The 26,719-nt window shown below is 37.1% G+C and overlaps 1 protein-coding gene across 5 annotated transcripts in view; it reads right to left on the reverse strand.

Annotated features, from left to right (window-relative positions):
* Positions 1-283: 283 nt before the first annotated feature.
* The window catches only part of sky (GTPase-activating protein skywalker), a 37,792-nt gene continuing 11,356 nt past the window's right edge, over positions 284-26,719 (reverse strand). Inside the window, exons 1-11 of one of the 5 annotated variants that reach the window (XM_018037972.2) lie at positions 12,735-13,104; positions 10,791-10,979; positions 10,145-10,269; positions 9,493-9,639; positions 8,941-9,075; positions 8,371-8,589; positions 7,905-7,934; positions 6,405-6,491; positions 4,474-4,632; positions 4,065-4,294; positions 284-3,915 (exon numbers count right to left, since the gene is read on the reverse strand). In XM_018037972.2, coding sequence (XP_017893461.1) covers positions 3,774-3,915; positions 4,065-4,294; positions 4,474-4,632; positions 6,405-6,491; positions 7,905-7,934; positions 8,371-8,589; positions 8,941-9,075; positions 9,493-9,639; positions 10,145-10,269; positions 10,791-10,979; positions 12,735-13,104 — 1,833 coding nt within the window. In that variant the 3' untranslated portion in view covers positions 284-3,773. Of the gene's footprint in view, positions 3,916-4,064; positions 4,295-4,473; positions 4,633-6,404; positions 6,492-7,904; positions 7,935-8,370; positions 8,590-8,940; positions 9,076-9,492; positions 9,640-10,144; positions 10,270-10,790; positions 10,980-12,734; positions 13,206-26,719 lie in introns of those variants that run through there. The other 4 variants (XM_018037971.2, XM_018037974.2, XM_018037973.1 and 1 more) reach the window with 4 other exon arrangements.

Below are 26,719 nucleotides of genomic sequence, written 5' to 3' on the forward strand. Positions count from 1 at the left end.
TTCTAGCGTAAGTTTACGTTATGCTATGCTACATTAGAAACTTTAAACAATAATACTTTCCATTGTCAGCACATCATCGTTATCGTAATCAGCTTCAACTCTTCTTTTCTTTCTCTCTCTCGCTCTATCTCAGTCAATCACAAATACACAATAAATAAATATTCACTCGCTCAACTTATCACACAACTATAATTTCATGTAAAATAATCATTCGTACTAGCAACCACTTAATTAATGTCTCTGGTAAGAATCTCGGAATAGTTAAGAAAAGGATACTAGCACGGAGACGAAAAACTTTGATATTCAACAATAAACGTAACAGGCGAGTCGTAATAAACCTAAATTAACGATATAGTAGTCAACCACACGAAATTCAAGTACACGCATATTTCCTTTTCTTCAACTATGATCGTACGTTGCTACAAATGCACGTTTGCTCGCGTCGTGTTTCTCTTGTAGACAAAACTCCTATCGATTGCTCAACTTTTCTACTCTGCTCGTGAATGAGTCTCACGTCTACGAGAAATATAGTTATACGCATTCAAAGTTCCTATAAACCATTTTCATATTGTTCCAGCATTTATTATTAAAAAAGATGCTTCTACGCATTTAGAAAGAGTTTCTATCGATTGCTCAATTGTTTGTTCCATTTATGTTTCACGTTTCCAAGAGATACAATTATAATACATGTCTTTAAAGTTACAATAAATTATCTTGATAGCATTCGTGTATCTTCTAGGAGAAAGATATTTATTCACATTTAGACAAAATTCTTATCGTTTACCTGATCTTCGAAAAATTCAGCCACAATTTAAAACTACAATATCGTGCAAGTATATTTGACTCGACAGGAAGATACTTCTCCGCATCTGAAGTTTGAAAATTCAACTCCGTTCCAACGATCTTCTATACGAATTTCCGTTCAATGTAAAATACATCTCGCTACCCTAATCGTTAGCGTAGCACCTCCATGAGATCAGCAGTTACCCTTTCGCATATTTCACGTATATCATCGGGACCGTAGTTTTAATATCGTAAATTTATACAAAACGTTGAAACGTGACCGGACTCACTATTATTATTTCGCCGACTACTCTAGCTACGTATCATATACCATTGATAGTACAAGAATCTCAGAAAGGGGTGAGGGATTTAACTGCTAAATTCGTTACATGTCAACTCGTTAAACATTTAGAACATTTCGAGTTCGTTAGCGCCGTGTACAATGTGTTTGACCGTTTGTTCTTCGTCGTTCGTTTATCCTTTTGTATCTCGAGCTGTTGTACAAGGAATCGATATGAAACCAACTACCCTTCCTTGTAGAAGCGAAGAAACAATTTGCTCGGCTTGCATGCGGAGTTTCTTGCGCTTCGTTCTTATCAGTGTTCTTGCTTTTTATGTGAATCTTTGACGATCTTAACGCATAGCCATTATGGAGGAGGCATTTTCCCACATGTTGCATCATTAAATTCTTTCTACACTCGTTAACGGGGGGTGAAAGATACATGATCCATCTTAATGATCCAACATTATTAGTTAGTTACATACTTTTAACTAGGTCAAAAGTGGTGCCAGCCACTTCCTACATCACAACCAAGGAAACCTACAAATGGACGCGTTCTTCACGATATTCTCACGCACGCTCGCGATCCCATTCGCTACATTTCTTCTTATTCCATCCCAAAACAAAAAGAAAAATAGTAACAACAAGAAACCTAAACACAGAAGCAGGTACTCTAAGAGTTAATCGTGTACCGTATATTACCGATACAGATTTCATCACAAAGAGACGAAGGATAACGAATAGAACGCTAACACGCTTCCTCAGAATGCCCGAATTGTCAGTGCGTCGACCAGATTACGGAGGTTTATGGAAAGTCGTACTTTCGTGGAATTTAAGCAACAGCTCGCTTCGTTCTTTAAATATTGTATCATGTTGTTCGCTTTGGTCATATACTTCATACTTTGTACATTACCGCGTACGTAAACATTCTCCCTGTGAACGCATATACGACGTCCGTGATCCAGTATCGACAGAAATAATGCGTTGAGTATAAAGATACGCGTGTCACATTGAAACCAAGAAATCATCATACTGTTTCCCTGTACATGTACGCGATAATTCCTTTACAATCTGGTAAATCTCCCTTTTACTCCATTAAAGACATAAATTCATGTATGTTATATAAAATATACAAATCCTTAAATCGCTATCACGAAATCTATGGCTCTTACGCGTTTCGGGTTTTCTAATCCGTATCACCCCAATACTATGAACATTTCGTTCCTTTCCACAACGCAAACATCTCTATAGAAAATAATAAAATGTCGTTGTTTTAAAGTACCATTCGCCCCCTGCCAACAGTACTTTCCTCATGTTCGATCATTATACTCGTCGATGCACATGTATAGTGTATGTAAATTAATTGTTCCTAATTGCGCAAAAAATAATATTTATACTATATACAAGAAATTAACATGAAACGCGTGACAAATATGATATCGCACGCTTGTTGTAATACTGACACAACTTCCATCGGTTGTTACAAAATCAGTCAGTACACGTTTATACTTGCCATTCAGGAAATAGTAAGGTAATCTTTCCGTTGCGTTACTGTTGCAACGAACGAGCGATATTCAATATATATATATATATAAAGATAAAGAGTGCATAACTTTTGTTTCATGGTCGTCTCGCGCTTTCGTACACAATAATCGATTTTAAAGCTAGTCATAACAATACTAAGGAGAATAAACGTTACAAAACATTAACACATGCGAAGAGCATTACTGTCAAACTGAAAAATTAACGATAGACTATGTATATGTACGTATATACACAAATGTATATATGTATAATATATTATATACAATAATATATAACATATAGACATGTGTATACAGTGACGAGTAGATCAACGGAGACAAATTTTACTCGATTAGTTATTCTATTATTATTGAAATTATCGTTTTTATCACATCGTGTATACTTAAACAATACGATTTTGTACAATATAACGTATTAAACATAGGAGACTTTAACAACTTCTATAAAAAGTTCGGAAACTAAGCAACAAGAGACTCGTTATGCTATCAATTTTACTAAAAACTTTACTGGACTCCTCCATTTCTATACTCACCACTGTACAGCGTTAGCATCTAGTCCAATGAACGTTAAGTATTTATTTAAACAACCAATGGTTTCTTACAATATATACACACCGGATACCAAAATTGGCAATAACATAAACGAATCGATGATAACTAAACTTGATTATTGTCGATATTTACTTTGTCAAACATATAATTAACCCGTTAACGACCGTTTTTATAACGACCGTTCTATTTCCAGCTAATGAATAAATTTACGGCACAGAAATCTGGTCTGGTCGTTCCTTTCTTTACTCAGCGAGCATCGAGACTATCAATCAAACGGGCAAGCGTAATCAATGAAAACGAAGGAGAGATAATAAATCTACAATAATCTCAATATCGGTATTGAAAAACCTCTTCGAACAGCGCCTCGACAACGAAACATACACACATAATAATACTAATACACCGTAAGCAACTCGAGGGAATACCGCGGTTGGATAAGTCTCGCGGTAACTCTTTCTGCACATATACACGATATACGAAGATACTTGTGTATCTAATGAATACACAATTTTGTATATATATGTATATATATAATTATATAGAAGAGAGTCGCTAAATGGCAGTAGGGAATCAAATAAACTGAAACATCGTAGTCCAGAGTCCCGTCTCTTGCCTCAAGCACCGGCGAATCCGTACACTTCCAGTACCCTGATTTCGAAATCTCCGTTGGCACAAAGGGGTGGATTGTTAAACGTGGAGCACCGATCTGTTTTCCCGTATCTTATGTTCTCATCCATCCATATTGCTTGACCGTCCCTGGAAACGGAATAAATTGTTTATTTTTTAATGGGATTTCTAATGAGGTCATTTTGTAAAGCACGATACAAATGTCTTTTCTTTCTATCTTTTGCGGTTCATAGATCTTCGTATATTTGTCTATTTTCCAGCATTATCTTAATGCTTACCCTCCGCCTATGGTTATCATCTTCGAGTCCGCAGCCATGAATAGTTCAGCTGAATGATGAACCTTAGAATCATTGTGCGAAGAGTCCATCCCTACCCAAGGGTACTTTGCTCGTTCGGGATACAAGCTGAACAGGAACGTTTCGCCTGTTCCAAAATAAGCCTGTCGTTGTCCTTTGTCGTTTTTCAAATTGCGTTCGCACCATCTCGTGGAGCAGTAGGCACCGAATACCTAACAACAAATAATGCAGATGAATTAAGATTAAATGTTCATACGAGAATAAAATTATCAACGATCTAAGTGAATATTTAGATAATCACTATCAATTATTTGATGGATAGCAATACAGTGGATTGACTACTTCACACTGCCATTCACACTTGATCCATCATAAATAGGGAGGTACTTACTTCATTGTTACATGTTTTTATCATCAACAGAGTTGGCTCGTGTTGCTCTACCCTCACGTAAAATGTTGTTAGTGAACAACCGTGTTCCTCCGTTGTGTACAATAGTATGGGTTGGTACATGGTGATCCGCATCGGTAGCCAGGACCATAATGTGAATAACTGCCACAAAGTAAACAAACGAAATTTTAATTAAGTAACACCGTGCATCGTAATCGTTATTCGTAACTGTGCAAACATTAGTTTCGAATAAGTTTCTAGTTGTTCAAAAATACAGCAAACTAAGTCACAGCAGCGGTAATCATGCGCTTGACTTAAAAAAAATTAATACATCAGGTGATTATAAAGCCAAAATGATTTCTAAAAATTTGTTCTTATTCTTTTAAAAAATATACGATCTGTATATTTTGCTAATTTATTAAACCACTAACACATTTCTATGGACATTTTATTATCCATAAATCTGTTGCGTGTAATCATTCCTTCATGGCGTAAAACGGTATAGTGTATATTTGGTACTTTATTCATTTTTCTAATCTACGTCGCTAGTATAAAAAAAAAACATAAAAAAGAAAGATTAGCTCTAGGATATTAAGTATGCTCAAACGAGATGCAAAAAATTCATTCGAGATGCAAAAAATTCATTCGACATGCAAGAAAGGCAAGAGCAAAAAAAAAATGAATGGCTACAATCCAGTAAGAAATTATGACTTCGAGTGAATTATCTGTGAAGATCGTGAAATGGGAACTTCGTGAAGCGACGCAAATGGCGCATAGCAAAAGATTAACACATTGTAATAATGTCTACGTGTGCTTTCAACTGGTGGTCACAAAACATTTTCCAGTTATAACTACAAGTTTGCTAATTGTCATAAATATTGTACACGAATCACATACATCGAGAAGTGCCTAAAATGATGACGATAAATAATAATGTAAATCAGGACCGGTACGTAGGAGCTCGGAGATGAACCGCTACGGATGCGTGAAAATAAAACGGGAACGCATGCTAAATTAATGTGTAGGTACTTAGGTAGCAGAGAATAGTAAAAATCGAGTGTACTAATTTTATACAAAGGGACTACGAATCGAGATAGATAGACAGAGAGTGCATTGTTTTCAATAGAACATAAGTCAGGCCATCATACAATCATTCCATCAACGTGTGTACATTCTGCTACTTAGAAACATTAAACCCCAGGCAAATAAAAAGAACAGAGAAAGTGACACCGACGAATTGATCAATGATCATACAACTCCTCCTCCTTAATAAAAAATACATCATTTTCTATAAAACTCTGGCCCTTCTCGCAATTCTATTCAAGAAGATCCATTAGGACGATGTGCTACCGATTTAATCGACGCGATCTCTTACTTTCTCAGGGATGTAATTGAAATAATAGCACGACAGAGTAAATAAACCTAATACATGTTCTCCAAGATGTATATATACATTGAATAACGACAATATCGACATGCCACAAAGAGGCGACCAGCGAACTACAGAAACTCTGCTACTGCCTAACGATTTTCTGTGTCAGGGTCGGATTAAGGTCTTCGTCAGAGCAGAATGGATCTTGAAAACCGTAGTAAGTTTTTCACACGTGAAAGGTCGGACAGGACTTGAGACTCGGTTTTTCGTATGCTTTGGCACATGTATTTAAACGACATAACAAGCTCGCGTAATAATATCAATAATACCCCAAGATCAAAAGATTACTTCACACTTTATTTTCACACATATCTTTTGGACGCAGAGCAAACTATCCCAACATCATTTCCAAATAGATTTTATTATTTAAAGAGTAAACAGTAATCTTGAAAGAACGTGTTCGGATAGATTCTGTGGGTCGCCCTAGCCCATCCCTTAATCCGTGCCTGGTTTTTGTTCGTTTTGTTTGTTTTTCAGTTAATTATGGACGACCAGTACTTACATTAGGCATGTCTAGAATCTGGGAGCATATGTTTTGTATGGGATAAACGCCCATTGACAGAGCACGCGGTCCAGGACTGTGTGCACCCTACACCCATGACCATTAAAATCCATCATCATTCCAGTAACGCAGCATGACACAAGACAACACAGAACCGTCAGTTATGTAAATTTTTTGCGTACTCGTCTTTGACACGATCTTTTTTATTCTCTTAGTTTAGATTTTATATTACATACCAAATGGGAACAATAAAAGTATCGTAACGAAACACTGGTTAAAAATCATCGGACACACAGCATAACAGGAAAAATTGTGTGTGTACATCGGTCATAAACTCGAGCTTTCACTAACGCACATCCAAAGTGCAGAATCAGCGACAAGGAACCAATCCAATTTCAGAAATGTGTTACTCGAACATTGTTAAACATATTTACAATTTAACATTTATCCAGCGAACATTTTTTATAATTGGGCAATCCTTTCGTCGACGATCCCGTGAAATGTGTTTGGGACGCTCGATTCGTTAACCGGTGTAACCGATGCAATGATAAATTTCGAGGAACGGAAATTAACAAAATAAAATCGGTGTAATCAATGTGCTACGGAAGCATTGAAAACAATAATCAGAGTATATGTATAAAATAAAAATAGAATGCGTTCGCCTCGATCGGGTTGGTTGTTTCATTTTCCTTTGTACAGTTGTTATACGATGAAAACGTCGTGTATGTAAATACTGAGAGTTGCAGATAGACCGGAAAAAGTTTAATAATGAAGCGCTGTTGCTGCTGCTGCTGCTGTTGTTGCTGCTGCTGCTGCATTCACTGATCGAAACTGATGTCTCGGAACGCTTTCGAAAAATCAGAACTCTTTTCGTTGTTTAAGGGAAGTGTTTAAAGAGAAGTTCTATCGACAATCCTATCGATCAATGAGAAGCAAAAACTGTTGCGGTGTAGTCCACCAGTAACAGTCACCATATATGTAAATCGAATTGCTCAAATCACGAGTATCAGGCATCATCCTCGGTAGAATATAAAATTGCGTTAAGAAACGATGAAACCAATAAAAGGTCTCCGATTTCGTGTATTGCTAACTTTATGTAAAATTTGACACTATAAATTTAACAACAGGCGAGAATCGGTAATTTCTGACTGGTTTTACAGTCATAAAACGTATTTTCATTACTGCCGTATCACACTCGTTAAACACTGAAAGCCAGTGAGGACCTGACCGATTAAGAAGATTACAAATTCGATTGCACTTAAGAAATTAATCATTGAATTATTCTGCTCGTAAAGCAGGAAATAGTAACTGCGAGTGGATAGACTGTAACAGCAACCAAGCTGGCACGATACGTAATGTGTGTGTATGTGTGTATGTTTTACAAATGAGTGAGTATGAATGAATATAAAAAAAAAACAGGTAAAAAATAGTAGTTCGGGAACAGAGGGCAGAGCACATGAAACTAACAACACATTTCCCAAAAAGATAATTATACGATACCCTGTCTTTGTATGTGTCTTCACACTCTTTCTGAAAACAAAGGGTGAATCATTGAACAGCTTTTTTGCCATTGTTTGCATTTGCTAATACCCTAAGAAACTATTTCTTAAAACGGTCGTCGAATCGAATCGTCTACTGATTCGTCTACAATTCTACCCGTAAGAGAACATTACAATTAAATAAATAAACCTTCGAACCTGTAACAATTTCTCAACAAATAAATAAGGAGTCATTTGCAACACTTAAAAACAATGGGCTCACATATATGTACAATTGTCTCCTGAATATAATTTCGATGCCAGAAATAAATAAGAAACATCGTTAAACATGCCAATACCGAGGGTATTACAAGTCTAGATAGAGAATAAAAGAAAAAAAGAAAAATAAATCTTGGCATACGTGAGTCCATATAATTCGTTAGAAAACGAATTCGCATCGTAAAAAAAAAGGAATACAGATAACATACTTCTCTGATCGTGAGCGTATGCGACATCATCTGGATGTTGACTTGAGACTGGCTTGTCGGCAGATTGTCCGTCGATCGGGATCTAGCCAACGATCTGGATCCCGTTAATACACTTCTACTCTTTAGGGCCATTTCTGTGCGCAAAAATACTCTTGATATGTATGCTGAGCTGAGACCGCGGATCCCAAACGCGGTGCGTAAAAATTTAGCTGACGTTACCTATAACATTCCGAAACATTGCCATTCAAGAACAACTGTCCGTTAATGTCCTTCAACTTGCAAAATTCAAACTTGATCTTGTATTATCGTAACTAGTACAAATTTAAACGCTGTTAAAGAATGAATCTAAGAAGAAGTGGTTCGAAGAAATCGAAGTTAAAATAATTATGAATTAATTCTACGTATTTGTTCTAAATATAAAAGTGCTAAGAGAAGAATTACATTTAAAGGAACCCGGACTTCCTGAATTACTTTTAGCTACCGATGATGCATCAAGAGACGACGTGCTAAGGAATTTTGTACCCAAATACTCATATTATACTTACGTACTAATACTGAGTATCTACCTACCGGTATTTGTCTGCAGAATTTCGATAAGGCAGCGTCAATACCGTTCTTCGAAATCTCATTCATCCATTCAGAGTTTTGCAGCGACGAATGTTTGTAGAATAATAGGACTATAGCCATTGCTACTCGATAGAAGACCTAAAACAGATGAACAAAAATAAATTGAAGATATGCAACTGTATAATCTCTTAGATCAACGCGCAAGACTATGAATAAATTCTAAAGAACAATGACTCATGTCTCTTCTACCGAAGAACCAAAATTCTCCTTGCGACATCATTGCAAATTTGTCATAATTTATTTTTCAGATACAAACTCTCACATTGTACACGTTGACAGAGTCAACAAATAAAAATGCGTGTTACATCGATTCTCTTACTGGCACGGACTCAACGCCGGGATTCCGTGTTTATACTATTCCTGGAAAACCGTTCCATATTGTACATATATGTATATGCGTAACTGCATATCTTTTGCCTCATCCGCGGCTTGAATCAGAGCCAGTAACGTCGCCTTAATGTATCGTGGAAATGCACGAATGTATACTACACCAACCTTGATGCCTTCGTGAAGGAAACAGTCCATAACCCTGACTAGATGCTGGAAGGGAAGATACTGAAGGATCCACCAGATCCAGTCCATGTAGATCCGTTCCGCTCTCGATCCGGAGCAGTGTCTCGCCAAGTGTACCGCTGCCGATTTCTTCAATGAAGAATCACGATCGGATAACGTTTAGCTCAATACGTAATAACTATCTATTGAAAGGCTATGGAAGATGATAAAAAGACAGACTTGCTACAGGAACTTTTCACGGTTTTATACCTAAAAATGCTTTGAACGTATAAGAACAGCCTTAGAAAAAAACGAAATGTTACATCATCCAAAGCATCTTCGAATTACCAAGCGTAAAAAAATTCGTGATTCATTCTCTGAACACTAATGGAGTAATCGCTCCATTCTGGTCTAACGTAAGGGGATTGATTCGCATTTATTGAGATGCGATGAAACATCGATTATTCAGTCGCATCCGTCTAAAAAGGAAACCGAAGACGATCGCGGTTTCCTAGTAAACAAGTATATCTAGTCAAAACGAGTGAGCGTGATCCGTGCCCGAGCCAAACGCAGGCCAGAGCAGGTCGAACGAAGAGGACGTGATTCATCTCGGTGCAGCGGGCTGCAGCCAAGAGTTTGAAAGAGTTTCACGTACCACGTGCTTCTTGGTGATCTGCTCGACGGTCTTCCAGGTGACCTCGTAGAGGAGCTTCGTTTGCGTAATGAACATCTTGTCCTTAGTGGCGACCAAACTCGCCATGCAGTGATAACACTCCTCCTCTGCGGACAGAAACGGCCGGATGGTGATCTCGTGAACGTTTCTGATTTTCATTCCTATTAATAGCACTGGGATCGAATCCAACCGCGTGTCCAATGTCTTAATTTATGCGATCGTGCAAGAAATTCGACTTGCAGCACGCGATGTGAATTTCCATTGTGTACCGCGATCCAACGAACTACAGAAGTTTTCTTGGAAGTCCCTCTTTCCCTCTATCTATATTTTCTTTTATCACGCCAGTTTCGGATTCGCGCCAAGTGCTTCAACGTCCGAGAAAAAAATAAACCGTCCTTTTTATATTGCAATATAAATTGCAAGTACTTAAGCTTTTTCTTTCGTTAATTTAACCGGAAAGGTAGCTGTTTGGAGTGACTTTTATACGATGTTAAGCATTCATCCAACAAACAGTTGATATTTAGAAGATACAATAAAAATTAGTCCAAGCGTAGGAAGTTCTTTAGAAAATGGGACAGACACCGTTTGCTCGGAAAATGGGAACGCTCATTTATTCGTAGACACTCACCTGGCATAAAGTGAAGAAGAAGTGCCGTGATGGGGTAGAGGGATGGACTGTAAGTGATATCGGGGCAAGCGTATCCAAGGACGGATACGACTCTGTCCGCAACGCTCCTGCCCTTTCTCGTTAGCTGGTACGACAGGCAATGAGTGCTGTCAACGAACGGCGGTAGCATGACAGATTTTTCCGGCAGCTCTGTAAACAGGTAATTTCAGGCATCACTCGCCACCGGCTGTTAAAAGCAAATACTACGCCACGCGTTCGGAATTACTAGAGTACCCTTTCCCCTAATGAGAGAAAGCTTTCGATAGTCAAAACAGTCGAAGGGTGCAAGTCCTCCATTCAGAATTTAAAAACATAAAGGAAAAACACTGTTTAGCTATCCATTAAGCATAATAGATAAATAAAAACGTATATAAAAATGTACTAGCCTTATATAAAACTTGAAGGAATCACAAGATACGGAAGTGTCAGGTTCGATCTAATGGATTGAAATTAAATTGATCGATTTTAAACCCATTAGAACGTTCTTCCTCGACTGATTAAAGAAATTGAATTTCTTGTTTGTTAATCATTTTTCATGTACACTGCTCTGGCAAAGCTAAGTATCTTGTTATATTTTAAATACTAAATACACGTTCACATGATGCGAAGCACTATAATTCAAGTATATATATACACAAACCATCGATCTGTAGAAATCACGCGAACTTGATATTAGCTTATAACGTTCGCAACGTACTACTCTTACATGCCCGGAGGATCCATCTAGCAAGAAGTAGAAACTTACGTGTATCATTATTAACTTTCTCGCCGCTAGATTCATTTCCGGAATGAGATAAGTAAGTATAAAACTCGATTGCACTCGTTCGTTACTAACTTCTGTAAGAAGCTTAATCCTGTTTCTACATTTGATTCCATCGAAGATAAATCAATAAGGAGAATTAATGCTGGTGAACGAATTAGGTTCGTGCTTGTAACTGAATTTTATTTATTGAGAATTTGTGAACCTAAGGAATTTTCCTTTGCCCCTAAGATCATTATAGACTAATACGTCCTTATAAAAAAAATTCTAAATTGACTTAAACACCGGGTTGGGGTTCAATACGTGTTACGTAATGCACAGGAGCCGGTCAACGTAGGTGGGACGTACGGTTGGTCTAACGAAAACATGAGATATCGAATTTTAATAAGAAAATATGCAGGCTGCGTCTACGTGCAAGCTTTACGTATTAAAATGCTAATAATACGTATCCGCCAGATAGATTTTCGGTAGTTATTATTAGAATGGCAAATAACTCTGCATGTTTCAAGATCTAGTAACACGCAGGAAACGCCTCGCACTTTGACAAATCTTTAATCGTAATACAGTTTATCACTTTTAATTAACATTTGTCACTCTTGTTGAAAGTTTTAGTGTCAACATTGGATTCAATCATCTATTTAGTGCTACAATTTGCAATTTGAAAGGAATTTACGTCATTCTCTTCATTAGTATTTTTCCATAGGAAATTACAGAAGCTTTCAAACAATTTTCCTTCATTAACGATTAGCAAGCATACGTTATACTTAGTTTACTCTGCCATTACGAGACACGTTAATCGCGAACTACATTCTCAATATTAACTAAAGAATCAAGAATATTTTCGATTGGAAAAGTTTCAGTTTTTACTCTTTTTAATCGTGCTTTGTAAATATACAGACTGCGGATTTCTATGCAACATAAAACTATTGTCATATCGATTTGAGAAATGAAATTTAAATTGGAACTTCTTTTACCTAACAAAAATGTAATACATATGAAATGTATTCTTTATGTGTTCAGATCATAGAATTTTTCCGTGAACGCTTAAAATCCGCAATCTCCAAATATTTGACTTTACATGAACTTATCTGTGGCTTGCCGTCACTATCAAATCTGTACACAAAATTGTAGTGCGAAAGACAAACCTGTGGTTCCGAACACCTGATTCACCATGTCCCAGTAGAATCCGTCGAGCATATTTTTGCCATGCGCGTGCTGATTGCACAACGCCGGCCAGAGGTGCGCCCTAATGCCGTTGTTCAATGGCCAGGCGTTGTCCCTTATCAGGAGCTTCACCTCCCTCTTTCTGCCGGCCTGTAGAAGCGCGTTCACCTCGTTGAACGTCTTCAAAGTCTGCTTCTTGCTGGTCGGCGATTCCGGCTGTATGACGATGTTCGTCGTGTCGACGTGCGGCGGGAACGCGTCGTCGACGTCGACGTCCGCCTCCTCCTCGAGCACCGGCAGCATGTTGTTCGCCTGATTCTCCGTCGAGGAGGGTGTCTGTGTCACTAACATGGTGCGAGTAGACTAGGGTGCGAGGTTCCTCTTCATGATGTTTCCCCGAACGCACTGGTCAACGATATTTACGTCAAGTCCTGAGACGTTTCAATTTTCATCTGAAACAATCAACAACATTTCTTACTCAAATAATCGTTCGAAACAAAATCGAGACTTTTTTATTGTTCTGATTTGTTAAGGTAGTTATCACCTAAATGAACACTATTCAAGATAATCACGAAACTTTTAGCACAATTAGTTAAGCACCTGATAGGTACTTTTGCGAAATTTCAGTGCATTTTACCACATAGTCTCTGAGTTATGCTTAATGAAGTATTTGACTTCTCAGCCAAGTTGTAACTTGGATTGCCTTCTTGGACTATAAACGCTAGTAGATTCAAATAAAACGTAAAGTAAGTTCTAACTCATTTCCCTTACAAACTGATAGTAGCATAAATTATTAAACATGTTAGCACAACAGCTGTACTATTTCCAAAACTTTTCCATTTCAGTAAGTGACTTACACTACTGTGACTTTTACCCCATCATATAATAAAACGTGCACGCGTCATTTTAATTGTTCTATGCACTGTTCGTTAAAATTGTTCCAACCACTTGCTGATCTCGGAGGGTGTATAATTTCATAATTATTCACGAAGCGATCGTTTCCCGACGCGAGTTCAAGACCGAGCGACGGCATGCGTTTCCAGGAATCTTCCGTAAACATTCCCATAATAACCGTGACTATAGCTACGGCATATCACCACTGCTCCAAGCCGCAATGCACTTAATCGGAGCGAGCCGCTCACGAGAGAAATAAAAATTATACAAAGGAGGAACTATCTGAATCAACAACAAATTTAATGATAATTATACAAGATGAATATATACATGGAATGGACATTTATTTTTTCAAATGCATTATTTACATCTAAGACCATTTTTCATTATTTATCATAAACTTTATTAATAGACTGCGAGTTTTATGGAAAAATTTGATGAAATATGAAGAACGCATATAATACGCAAGAATATGCACTAAATACACATTATTAAAAACTACAATTTAGATTTCATTGTTTTATCTTGCACGCAAATCCGCAGTATCTTTATTACAAAGACTTATGAACTTTGGCTTTGACGAAACGTAAGTTGTACGTTTATCAGCGATAAGTTTTATTACAAAGTAATTATAAGTTACACAAACTGATATTCAACAGCAGCACAAAGCGAGACAATGCCAGAACCATTATTACTCTCTGGAAATGTTACACCATTTATTCGTTTCGCGACCGAAATCAATTACATATCTTTTGCAAGACACCAGCGTGTAAACAAGACTCGCAGCCAAGCAAGCGTCGCTTCTTGTATTTTTGAACGATGACAATACCTACTTAGAAGTTCATTTGTCAATTCGTCGCAATTGCAAAATTGCGAAGACACAATTTTTGCCAATCTGAACTTAAATTAAAAAACGCGACCGTTTAATACTTCACCGATGCGTACTGTAGAGTTGCGTAACAAGTATCTCGCACATACTGAATATATAAATAGTACATAGTTGACGCATCGTCGGATCGATTGTTTGTTAATTACTAAACAATTTTCTTTTATCCCAGTGTACTGGTTATTAGTAATAAGTGACTTACTCGTCCCGATGTCTCAAAGTTGATCATAATATAGTGATTACATAACATTGTAAGTGATCGATAATATAACTCATAATAACAGTTGTGTAATACCAGTTGGTGTGGACATTCGTAAGTTGATAAATTTCGTAGAACAAGTGCCACTTAAATTGGCCAAGCAAATGTATTTAAAAAATTATCGAACTATCTAAACGCAACGATGCAAGTAATTAATAGAAGGGAATATTGTATTATTAACTAACTTAGATCCTAGAACTTATACGAATAAAATAGGTCTGATCATAGAGAGACGATTCCAGTAAAACATTAAGATCGTGAAGAACGATATGAACGTCGAGTAATTAAAAAGTGATAATATCCGATATGCATGAGCGTCGATCAGACAATGACCTCGGGCGAGCAACGTGTTTCTAAAGAAACACATGAAGGCAACAGGAGAGACAATGGATATATAATATTGCCTATAATTAGCCTCGTTAAAGCCGTCTCTAATAATAAGCAAAACCCCAGCAGGCCAGATGCAAAACCGTTCACGGCGCATGATAATCTGTCGGTGCCTCTTAACGATTTATTAATAAAATGCGCGCGGGCTTATCTCGTGCTCCGCCACGGAACGCTTGAAAACGCTTATCAACGGCACCATGTGCGACTCCGGGAACATTTAATTGTACACAACCCGTAGATAGACTGCTCTCTCAGCTGATAACGCCTTTTGTGCGAGGCGAGGAACGCGTTTCTCCTCTGACTCCGAAGTCTGCGCGGGCAGATGGAATTCCCTTATCAGGCCGCGATTCAATGTATGCAGAATCAATCTCGGTAATTATTGATCACAAACAAACGAAATTAAACGCTCTGAACAATCTGTGCACTTATTTTATTTGAAATCTGTGCAACCTGCGTGGTGTATCAACCTCGCAACCTCGGCAATGAATTATGGATGACAAACAAACGGAACTGTTTAAGCTGCATGCGAAATTTGTGTTTGACGAACGATTTTCTAAGCATATTGTTTGAATTGTGTGACTGAGTATTCAACTGGCTAACGTATAGTTCATTAACCTTAGCGAACGAATTAAGTATTTTACAATGAGAAATATCGTGTTTGTCAAAGAATTTTATAACTGTTTTCCTTCAGATAGCCATTTATGATTTACTTTTTTTTTTTGTATCTAAACTTGTCAAATCTCAAACAGGCTTATTACAGCTGCATATTATGCAACTATTACAAATAACATTTTCAACTGTTGTTATATATGGCGATTACAATCTTTTAGAAATACAAAAGCATGCCGGAATATTAGGTTTAGCAATTATTATTTCTATTTATATTTTATTATNATATTCGTATTTTACTGATCAATTTTATTCCAGAGATGCCTTAATAAAATTCGCTTAATAATGAAAATGTTCATGTATCAAATAATGATGATAACGATTGGAGAGTAAACAAACTAGAGGCACGAGTATAAATCAAAACAGATATTTTACAAACAAGAATCTTTTTAGTATCAGTTAATTCGAGTAGATTACGCAAAAACCTTTCACGTTGATTAAAAAGTTAATCGGATACTCGTTGGAAACGAAGAAAGAAGCAGGCAACTTATGGTTATCGGAGATGCGTTTATTTTCTAAAAACGAGAATGATCGTTCGATGCCGGTCGATTAATAATAACAAGACGCGACGCTGCAAAGTGTGCCGCGCGCGCGGGACCAGACGTTTATTAATATAACAGAGCGTGTACGAAGCGTACGTACTATGCACGTTCGTTCACGCGAGAACGAAGATTGGTCTAATAGAAGAGAATACCCGGGGACGATTTCATAGGAAAATCTTGAAGAAACCCGCGTCGTTCCGTTCCCCAACGGGAGTGCAGAGCGCGCGGGTGGCCAGTCCGGTTGCATCGGAGGCATAAATATTATTGCAAACGCTAGCGTGCTCGAACCACTTGACGGTATAAATATATCTCCGATTGGAGACGCGAGGATAAACGCTCGAACCGGCCAAATCCGTTCGCATTGTTGAACAGCGTTAAGCAAACAAAAGATCGGGCTCCTATAACTGACAAATATCCATAATTCCAGCAATTGATCTTAGGAGAGAACCAACGCTCTTTCATTTCAACCTCAACATGTCAGCGGGATTGTAGCATAATCTGACTGGTAAACTGCATAAACTGAATTTAATATGCTAATAATTACCCTAAACGAAAAAGCTTTACTATTGTAATAAATACAAACCAAAGCTAGATACGAATTTGACCAAAGCTAGATATGATTTTTTTTATCTTAAATGAGCAGAGGTATGGTTTATACAGACCCAAGCTAGATATAAATTTTTTTATCTTAAATGAACAGAAGTATGGTTTCACTTTGAAAGTCTACGCGTATTAAAAATTGCGTGCGAAAATTATATCGAGTGTACGAATCAGGATTCACGTGTATTGAAATATACGAGAAAGGATGATCTGTGTTTCGACGATACGACGATCGTCGTCGAGTGGAACGATTAGGTATCGCACGGGACAATTGTCGACGTTGTTCCGAGTGTGTATTTAATTAGACTATGCAGACTGTTGTTGCTCGACGACACGTCACCGTCGGATTGCTCTGCACGGATTCTCGAGGATTTCTGTTTAGTCGAGTCACTCGTACATATGCTAATAAATGTAACAGCGAAGTGGGCGTAGGTACCTAATAAACTAACAAGCATTACACGATAATATGCGTGTTGTAAATGCATCAGATTAATGATGCGTGTAAACAATTCACGTGACAAGAACTGTACACTTACATACATAGGTGTACGTATATGTACAACTAGTAACAATGAAAGTGAGTCAGTTTGGGCTTGTGTTAGTTTCCTCTAGGGAGACAAAATTCAAAACGAGTAATAAGTCTACGTCTTCGATGCGTCAAAATTATATTGAAATCCAAAAGTATCGATGCCAGATCGAGAATTGAAAAATTTGAATTTTGTGGCAATTTTTAACACAAGCCCGAGCTAGCTCAGTTTCATTGTTACTTACTACCTGTATGTTAACGCCAAATCTTTGATAAGGATTCGATGCTGAATACTTTGTAGGGATGTTAAACCCAGCGCATTTAGCACGCTAGACTTGGGATGAAGACATTGCGAAACATTGTAAAGAGACGGTTAAGAGTCGCGTATACTATGCATTCGACATTGCTCGAGAATCAAAGAATGTGCCGAGTGCACATGTACCGATTTGATATTATTGTAAGGATCTTGCTACAGAGTGGAAGAGGCAAGAAAGGACAGCACGGCAGGAAGATTGATTTTTAACATGTACTTGAGAAAACTTATATCTCATGGATTGACATTTTCCGTTAGTTGCAACCTCGAATTTCTACACACTTGAGAAGATCAATAAAGGCGAGCCTGAATAATATTTAACTCTGAACAGAAATCTGTATCTATAAGTCTGTTAGCCAATCGATTCTCGCTTTAAAAATGCTCCACATCGATTACTATAACAGATTGATATATAGTCTAGTAAATACATTCATATCAATTAACTGATCTGTTAGAAACTGATAATATCGAAGAGATATTTCGGAATCTTCTACAATAAGTGTTACACTATTACAGAAACATTTTCTATACTATCTTCCCGTCGAGCCAATCTTTTTCTTTCGAGAAAGTTATATCGAACGGTAAACAGGCTGCACGATAATAATTGGTGGGAGAGAACTGTATCTGAGAAGGTGCAGATAAAAAAACTGATTGCAATTGCTGACGGTGCGACATCGTCCTTATCGCGCAAACGTTTATAAGATCAACCGACCAGAGTTATAGATAATCAACCAAGTTCATTGTAATTATTTTTCTATTGCAATTGTGGAATATCAATAAAAACAATATTCATCCTATTAATCGATGTTCTGATCAGCGTCGATCATCAAAGAAACCAGATAAAATATTACGAGAGCAATAAGCGAAACATGAAACGCCGTTGGTTAATAAATGGCGAATACTCGCGGGGAACGAGACTCTACTCGGTACTCATTCGTTGAGCGCAAGTGGCAGGAAAATTTCGCGATCGCTAGCCAAATATGCGTACGCGGCTCGCTAATGCGTACGTATCATCGTGTACGTAGCCTTGATTCCAACGATCCGGCAGAGTTATCATCTTATTCTCCTTCGAGATTCGCTGCATAATTCATGGGCTCGCCAAACGCGTGATGCGATCTCTGTCCGCTGGGACGGTAGCGCGGATATTGCGATTGACTCTTTTTGCGGGAACTGGAGCAAGGACCGAGAGAAGCTCCTATCGATCTGACCCCTATTCCGCTTCGGAGAAAGAAAATCTTGCATATCGTGAAAGTATAAAAACGCAATGCGAAATAAGATAAGAGCGGTGTGGGTTATTTTAGAGCAGATGCCGGAGCGTCGAAAACTTCACGCACACGGTGGCGTTCGGAGAAACTAATAAACGCAAACGCCATTAGCCTAGTACGATAATTAGATGAAGTTGAAGCTTTTTGCGGTTAAACATCGTGCGGTCAACCTCAAAGTAAACGTAGGTTAATTAGATGAAAGTTAATCTGATTATTCGCTGTTACGGAGTGCGACAATGCTCTTGGTCGATAACACCTAAATAGCGAGCCGTTCTGAGACGATTCTCTAATTGCCAATTTTCTACAATCTGCGGTGGTCGGCTGCGACGCTTGGTTACCGCGGCACGTGCAATTACTTCATTAGCGCTTAATTAACGACTAATTCGTGTTAGTTTAGAACTTTCCGCAGATCCACGTACAATTTTCGAATTCTTCTTACATTTTTTTTTTTAATCTAATCCTGGCCGAAGTCTATGGAATATTTCCCTGATAGATTCTATCATCGTATTAAGTGCGTAAAAAAATTATAGCAGACACAAAATTTCCACATTTTCCGAAATGAAAGAGAAGACGACGAAGCTTTTTACGATAAAACACTGCTGTCGCTCAGTGCGAAACATTCTGCGAAAAAATATTAATTACGTATTTTGAATTGAAAAAGAGAAAGAAAAATGAACTATATATATTTTCAACGGTCAATTAGCACAAGTCGCGATTAGCTGCTTTTACATGAGTCAGGCTGTGATTTCGAATAATGCGTTTCTAACGGGGAGAATTTCTATCGATCATTCGAGTCGAATCGAAGACGAATCGGTTAATAAAGGAACAAAGAGCAAAGATACGTCTATACGCAATGATTTATTGAGGCGACGATAAATGAAAATCGTGGAACAGAGTCATGAATAATAGGATCGAGCTTATCGTCGCGGCCGCTCGTAACTGAAGTTAGAAATCTTTTTTGTTTCAGGGCGAGGAACGAACGAGCAACAGCACGAACATCGAGAAGACTGCTGCTCTCTCGCTACCTAGCCGATGGCATCGATCCAAATCACATGACACCAGGTGCGCACGCTATATCTAAAAACGTTTTTTTCTCTTCTCTGTCTCTCGCGCGACATCGCGCTATTTTAATGAGATGTATCCGTTCGTTATAGTCGTGCGTAGTTATTTTCACGATTTTCACATGCCAGTATCGTTCCACTCAATGCACCGAAGTAGTTTCGTTCCTCGAGAAAAACGGATAGAAATAACTCATTCAGATTTTTATTTGTTTATACAGAATAAACACTGTCATTTAATATTATCAAACAATTATTAATCTGATTACAAAACCTGACAGAAATACATTTCGGTTCGTCAAAACAAGAAAATGCATATATTCAATGTTTCCTATTGTGTAATAAATTAGTATAAATACAGCATGTATCGATGAATCATTAAAAAATTACATAGTCTCTACACATGATTACTTTTATTGACTCACCTTGTATATTTTGTTCTTTTATGTATTATACATTATTTAAAATATATGTACGTTGTAAATAATAAATAGAATATGAAGATCAAGGATTTTTCATTTCAGAATATTTTTATTTATTGTTTTATTCCACTCGGTCTTATCCTCGGTCAAACATTTTTAGAAGTGCCCTAAAGTTTTAATGAACTCTTGTTAGAATATTCCTGTGTATATTCTTGAATTTTAATAGACTCTTGCTATTCAGATATTCTTGGAAATATCATTTAATACGTAATTTTATTCTTAATAAGTAAAATTATGTGCAATGAAAAGCGTGTTACTGTTCTTTAATATATTAAAATAATAATTTATTATTATTGGGAACACGAGCCCACTTTCTATTGCAAAACACAACAAGAAATAATAGAAGTATTTTACTTTCAATTTCTTAAAATCATCATTCGTTAACTTCGTACTTCCTTTTACAAAAATTCAAAGTAATTCGATTACACTTGTAACATTTAGCTGACATTGATTCCAGTCATTAGCCAGAAGAAATTCCGGTTTTCGAAGTCAGTCATCGATCAGTGGTCAGCTGGTCTCACTCGATAACCGGTCGGTCAGCTGTTCTTCTACCTCGGATCGGTTCTTCGACTTTGATCACGAAACGAAGACTTTCATCGGATTTTTCTAATCGATAATTCCGCGGACGCATTGCGCCGTTTCTCGTTGTATTTGAGACCTTGATGCAATTATACGGTCGTTAATGTGAAATAGGAAATGCAAACGGATTGGCAGCTTCGTGCAATAAATTCGCGGACGGCGATTGTTAACAGAGAACGTTTGAAGTTTGGCATGCTGCTGTGATGTTTATTTGACATAAAATTATACCAAAGGGAATAGGAGTATGTCGAGAAATTAGCGCAACCGGGTAACGGTTATTCCCTGTCTCATAATTCAATGAATAATCAAATGATCAAATATATATTATTGTTAAGGAATCAGTAAAATGTCTGTCTTTAATATGAATATTATTTTCTTTTACGGTCATATTTTGTTCAAGTATGAAAGCGAATCACTACACACAGTATTGATCTGTACGTTGATAAACAGCATTGTACCAGAAAAGATTAAACGATCCGGTTTGAAAATCATTAAGCGATTACGATACGAAAATGGTATTTAACAAGTGATGAAGGATCGGCACACTATGCTAAAGTAGCGAGATTAACTTCTTGAGAAAGTGTAGTAGTACATAAAGACATTAAAGACACTGATCGATGTCGGATTATATTATTTAACTAATCGATTAAATGGGAATTATAGATAGGCATATTAAGCAACGATTTGATATTCTTTTTAATCAGAGGAAAATCTGTTAACATGGTAAAACAGGAAATAGCAGAAATAAAATATTTTGTAGGGACGGTAGGGAAATTCGATAGTCTGATCTGATTACGATGAATGAAGCAATGTCAGCGATATTTTATACAGGGTCGAACTGGAGCATGTCAATTTTCGAGTGGACTTCTTCCAAGTTAACTTCTTAATGTGGGTGAAGTACAAGAGATACTCCAGATAGTGACGATCGTGTCTGACAATCAGTTGAATATTCAGGAGGTTGGCTTGGTTCGAATACCTATGCACGGCAATGAAACTCGTCATCTGGGTCACTGACTTGGCTCCAAATTGACGTACAATACGCTGCGATGATTTTTTATTCTAAAACCGAGATGCACCGCGATAGATGGCATCGCTATTGGCTGCATAATTTTCTTTATCGTAAGCAAAGAACTAAAAATCCAGTTACGAAAGATTAAGAGACGACTGAGACCAATGAATCTCGATCGATCGATTCCATTGCGTGTGGTGGCTGCTTTCGTGCAGTGTACGTACACAGGCGCACGTGCCATTGCACCGAGGAAACAGGAAGAAGAGAAGGAAAGAAAGAAAGAAAGCATGAGAAAAGGCAACAAATGATAATTGAATTAGCACGGAAGAGCAAGTTTTAAGCCGCTTAGAGGAAACAACATCCGTCTGCTAGAGAAGACCCGGCGAGTAGTTTTAATAGGAGGCCTCTAATGGAAATGTTTTCAAACTCTTATTTTCACGAAAAAAAGATCAATTGTGAAGTTCACAGTTAAATTCTCTTTACAATATTAATAGGAAAGCTACTAATTATTAATACATTATCTTATTATTAGACTGTGAATTTTATAAATTTACAGAAAAGTTTGATGTGCAAAAGATATAACGAATGGCATTTGCAGGAATAATGTTGTTTGTAATAATGTTATTTTTTCAATTTATTATCATAAATATTTTGCCTTTGGTACTTGTGTATTGAAAACTACAAATTAAATTATGCGCAGTGTGCGCAATATACATATCTTTTTATTCGAGCTCTTATATCTTTTTATTCGGGGTCCTTTGGATGTTAACTAGTCCTCGCTTTAATTCGCTTCTGCGTGTCATATCATGATTTTTTAAAGGTAGTCTCAATTTGTCATTTAAATCAATATAATAAAAGTTTCATTTTGCATAGAAATTCGCTGTTTACTCATTACATAATGCATATTACTATTGTTACATAAAGTTAAAAACAAGAAACTGGGCATTCAATATGTCATACCTTTATTCACACATAGATATATTTTCACGTTCGCGTCTAGCATAAGAAGGACGATATACTTTTTAATTTAAACGTAGTGTGAGGTGTAAAAAATAGTGCGCACGGTAAATATAGCTGATCGATGCTTGTGAATGACGTTGTTTTTAGCGCAAAAAAGATGTGACGGATCGATTCACCGGGTAGCCGGATAGCGGCTCGGTAATTGTGTTAACAGAGCGGTTTTTCAACCCCTCGGTAACAAGTTCATTCATAGGAAATTCAATGATGCGTTTTGTTTACATTGAAAAGTTTACTTGGCCGTATTAAATTGCTTGACTAGGCTAAGTAAACAGTAATTTTTACAACGCTTCCTGCCTGTTAATTTGCTTCAATTGTCTTTACAGACTTTGCGCAATTTACTCGTTTTGCGTATTAATTTCTGCTTCGTAAAGCGCAAGTAAAAAAAAATTCACACGTGAGAACTTTAACTCCTGAAAAAACGAGATAAAACTTTTCTAAATGTCACGTAACGATTTTCTGAAATCGGTTATACATTAATATTAATTTTACATTTTGTTAATAATAGACCCGCCAGTAAATGTGTAATTACTCTTAAACACGGTTTTTACATTGAAAATAATTTTTATAGATCCGTTATCAAAAGTTGAAGGTAAGACTAATAGTCACATTTCCCTAACATGTTGCTGTTACAAAATCAGGCCGCTGTGGTTACGAATAATTTATGCGAATGCCTCGGTAGATCCCACACGATTCACGTTCCTCACTGGACACACTTTATATAAACGCGATTGGCGATGAATATACCGCTTTGTAAAGTGCATTCTAGATTCATACGGACGAAAATAAATAACAAGTCTGTGCGCTTAAAAATAGCGATAATGACGACGATATTAAGTGACACCGTTAAACACGAAATCTAATGCTTATTTTATGCTACTATAAATCTCCTCCAGTACTATTCACTTTTTCCTATTTTCACTTTAATTAAGATGTTATACGTGAAATATCATTGAAACAAAGTTTTTGTGATATCGATTTAAAAAATAGGATTTAAATTGATATTTCTATTACTTTTCAAAAACGATATTGTGTGTCCATTACATGCAGCTTTTTTAAATTGAAACACTCGCTACAATCTCTTCTCGTTCTATAAAAATAAATATGTAGCTACTAGGAACCACGATGAAGAAAAATTTATTATATATTTATCCTGAAAGATGACAAAGGGCTTTGTCGAAGCCTATTTCTCAGGAAAATCTATAAGTAACCTTTCAGCGAAAATAGCATGTAATCTCCGTTTCAAAGTTGATGCTCTGAAGATTATTATTTTTTTATAGTAACCGCTATAGCTTACGATGGAGTTCTCACAAGCTCCAAAGCCTGATTCTCAGAACTAATTGTTTTTGCGAACCGTGAGACAGTGGGTGTCAAATTTAGATAATGTCTTCGAACATTTGTCTCGGTACAACAGTCGTTTAATAAATTTGTACCTAGTTGGATAATAATAGAAAAGATATATCGAAACGAAGATAACTGATAACATTCTGTATAAATATCCCAAAAAAATCAGCTTTGAAATATGCTAAGGCTACGAATTTCCAGATATATTTATCTAACGCTTCGAGAAATGAAATTCGGAGGTATATCACGAACGAACACAAATATTTAAATTGAACACGTGGAATTTGAAAATATAAAAACAGAGGATGTACTTTTAAATATAGTTCTTTTACAACGTACCACTGTAAGTGTTAATTTAGTCTAGCTTCTTCTTCTTCTTCTTTTTTTTAAAGAAAAAAGATCGAGATATGGGATATAAACCTAAGCCTGTTTATTTTCTTTGAAACATTCTGTAAAACTCTAAATACAGCGTCTACAATACATCTGCAATTTTTGCGTGACGGATTTAGGGCATGTTTAACGTTTTAAGAAAAACTGGAGTGTACATAGTATGTACTTGCACAGTTCGTGTCAGCACTTCTAGTCGATCGAACGAAATTCCCTCGGTCCTAGTACGACTGTTTCACGATCGATGTTGAAACGAACCCCGGACGAGGTAAACCACCCTGTCGCTGGCATTTGATCAACGATTGGGTCACATGTTTATTAACGCACGACAGAAGAATGTGCATATCGCGCATCTGAACGATTTCATAACGCAATTGCACCGGGGAGGCTCTCGTGCTCCAAATACCGATCCGTTCTTAAAATTTGCTATTGACATCTCGTTCGCTATTTACTTTGAACTGATGTACTATAAGTGAATCGCAGATTTTTCTGCAGAAAATATAAAGAGTAGAGGAGCTACTCTATTTACTTTATGTTGTATTTTGAGTTAGTCGTGTCAATTTTGCTGGTGCGATGTAACTCTGAAGAGGCATCGTTATCGTTTCTTTTCAAAAACGTAACGTGCACGTACGAACGTCCACGCTGTTTGATACTCGATCAGAAGTGTTGCCGCAAACAAGACCGTACGCAACCGTACATCGCGATGCGTTATTAACGAATATTTCGCGATAACAACATCAAAACCCGTAATCACTTATCGTATTGAAAAAAGTTCACAGTTCTCGTTTTTACCGGTTATCAGTTATTTGATAAAACTGTAAATCGATGAACGACCTCAGACAACTTTCAGCATATGACGGTCGAATTTACGTTGACGCACAGATATTGAAAAAGGATAGGGGTAAAGTTAATGGTCGCTGAGTAATGACGAAATCGCTGTAGTAAGAACGTAACTCGTGACGCTACAAAGAAACGGTGTTCGCGAAAGCGTTTACGGCTTTTAAAACACGCGAAAGTGTTTGCGGTGTATCCAGGAACACGTGAGAGTTTTAACTGTGGCCCGCGCTTCGAAAATAGTCGCCGCTGCTCGTCGGGGTCGTAAACTGTGATACATACTTTCTAGAATCAAAATATTTTTCTATGGCCCGGTAGCCGATTGTAAATTCACTTTGCACGAGCTTCCTGCCAACCGAATACCATCGTATGCGATAATAAAACGCATCCGTTCCGTTGAAATGTTTCAGAAATTCATTTACAACGCTTGTCTAAGACGACGTTTTAATTACGTGAGTAAATTTATATCGCTACACTACTTCGCTATCGGCAAATACTTACCACTTTTTATACTAATCTTACTTCCGGTCATTTTTTTCACTCAACGTACTATAAACGTAAATACGTAAGTAAATACAACTTACTCGAACCTGATCTAAAATACATTGCATTAAATTTAATAGACTGCTAATGAAAAAGCAGAACTATTTTATGAAATCGGACAGCTACAGTGTTGCATGCGTACGATTTCACTGTGTAAACAGACAATATGAGAGTTAACACACTTTCAACAAAGTCTTTTTAGAAACTTCGTTATATAAACCTTGCTCTATGGAACTTCTAGGGTAAGCACCGCGTTGTTTTTCACAGTCCTCTTAATTACCGTATAGTCCAAGAAAAATAGGTCTCAAATCGACACTTTTAGCCGAGTGGATGAAATTTGGATATATAAAATGATTTTAATTAAAGATTTGG

Source organism: Ceratina calcarata, unplaced genomic scaffold (genome assembly GCF_001652005.2).
Source record: "Ceratina calcarata isolate Rehan_Ccalc_2016 unplaced genomic scaffold, ASM165200v1 scaffold180.2, whole genome shotgun sequence".
NCBI classification, from domain to species: Eukaryota; Metazoa; Arthropoda; class Insecta; order Hymenoptera; family Apidae; genus Ceratina; species Ceratina calcarata.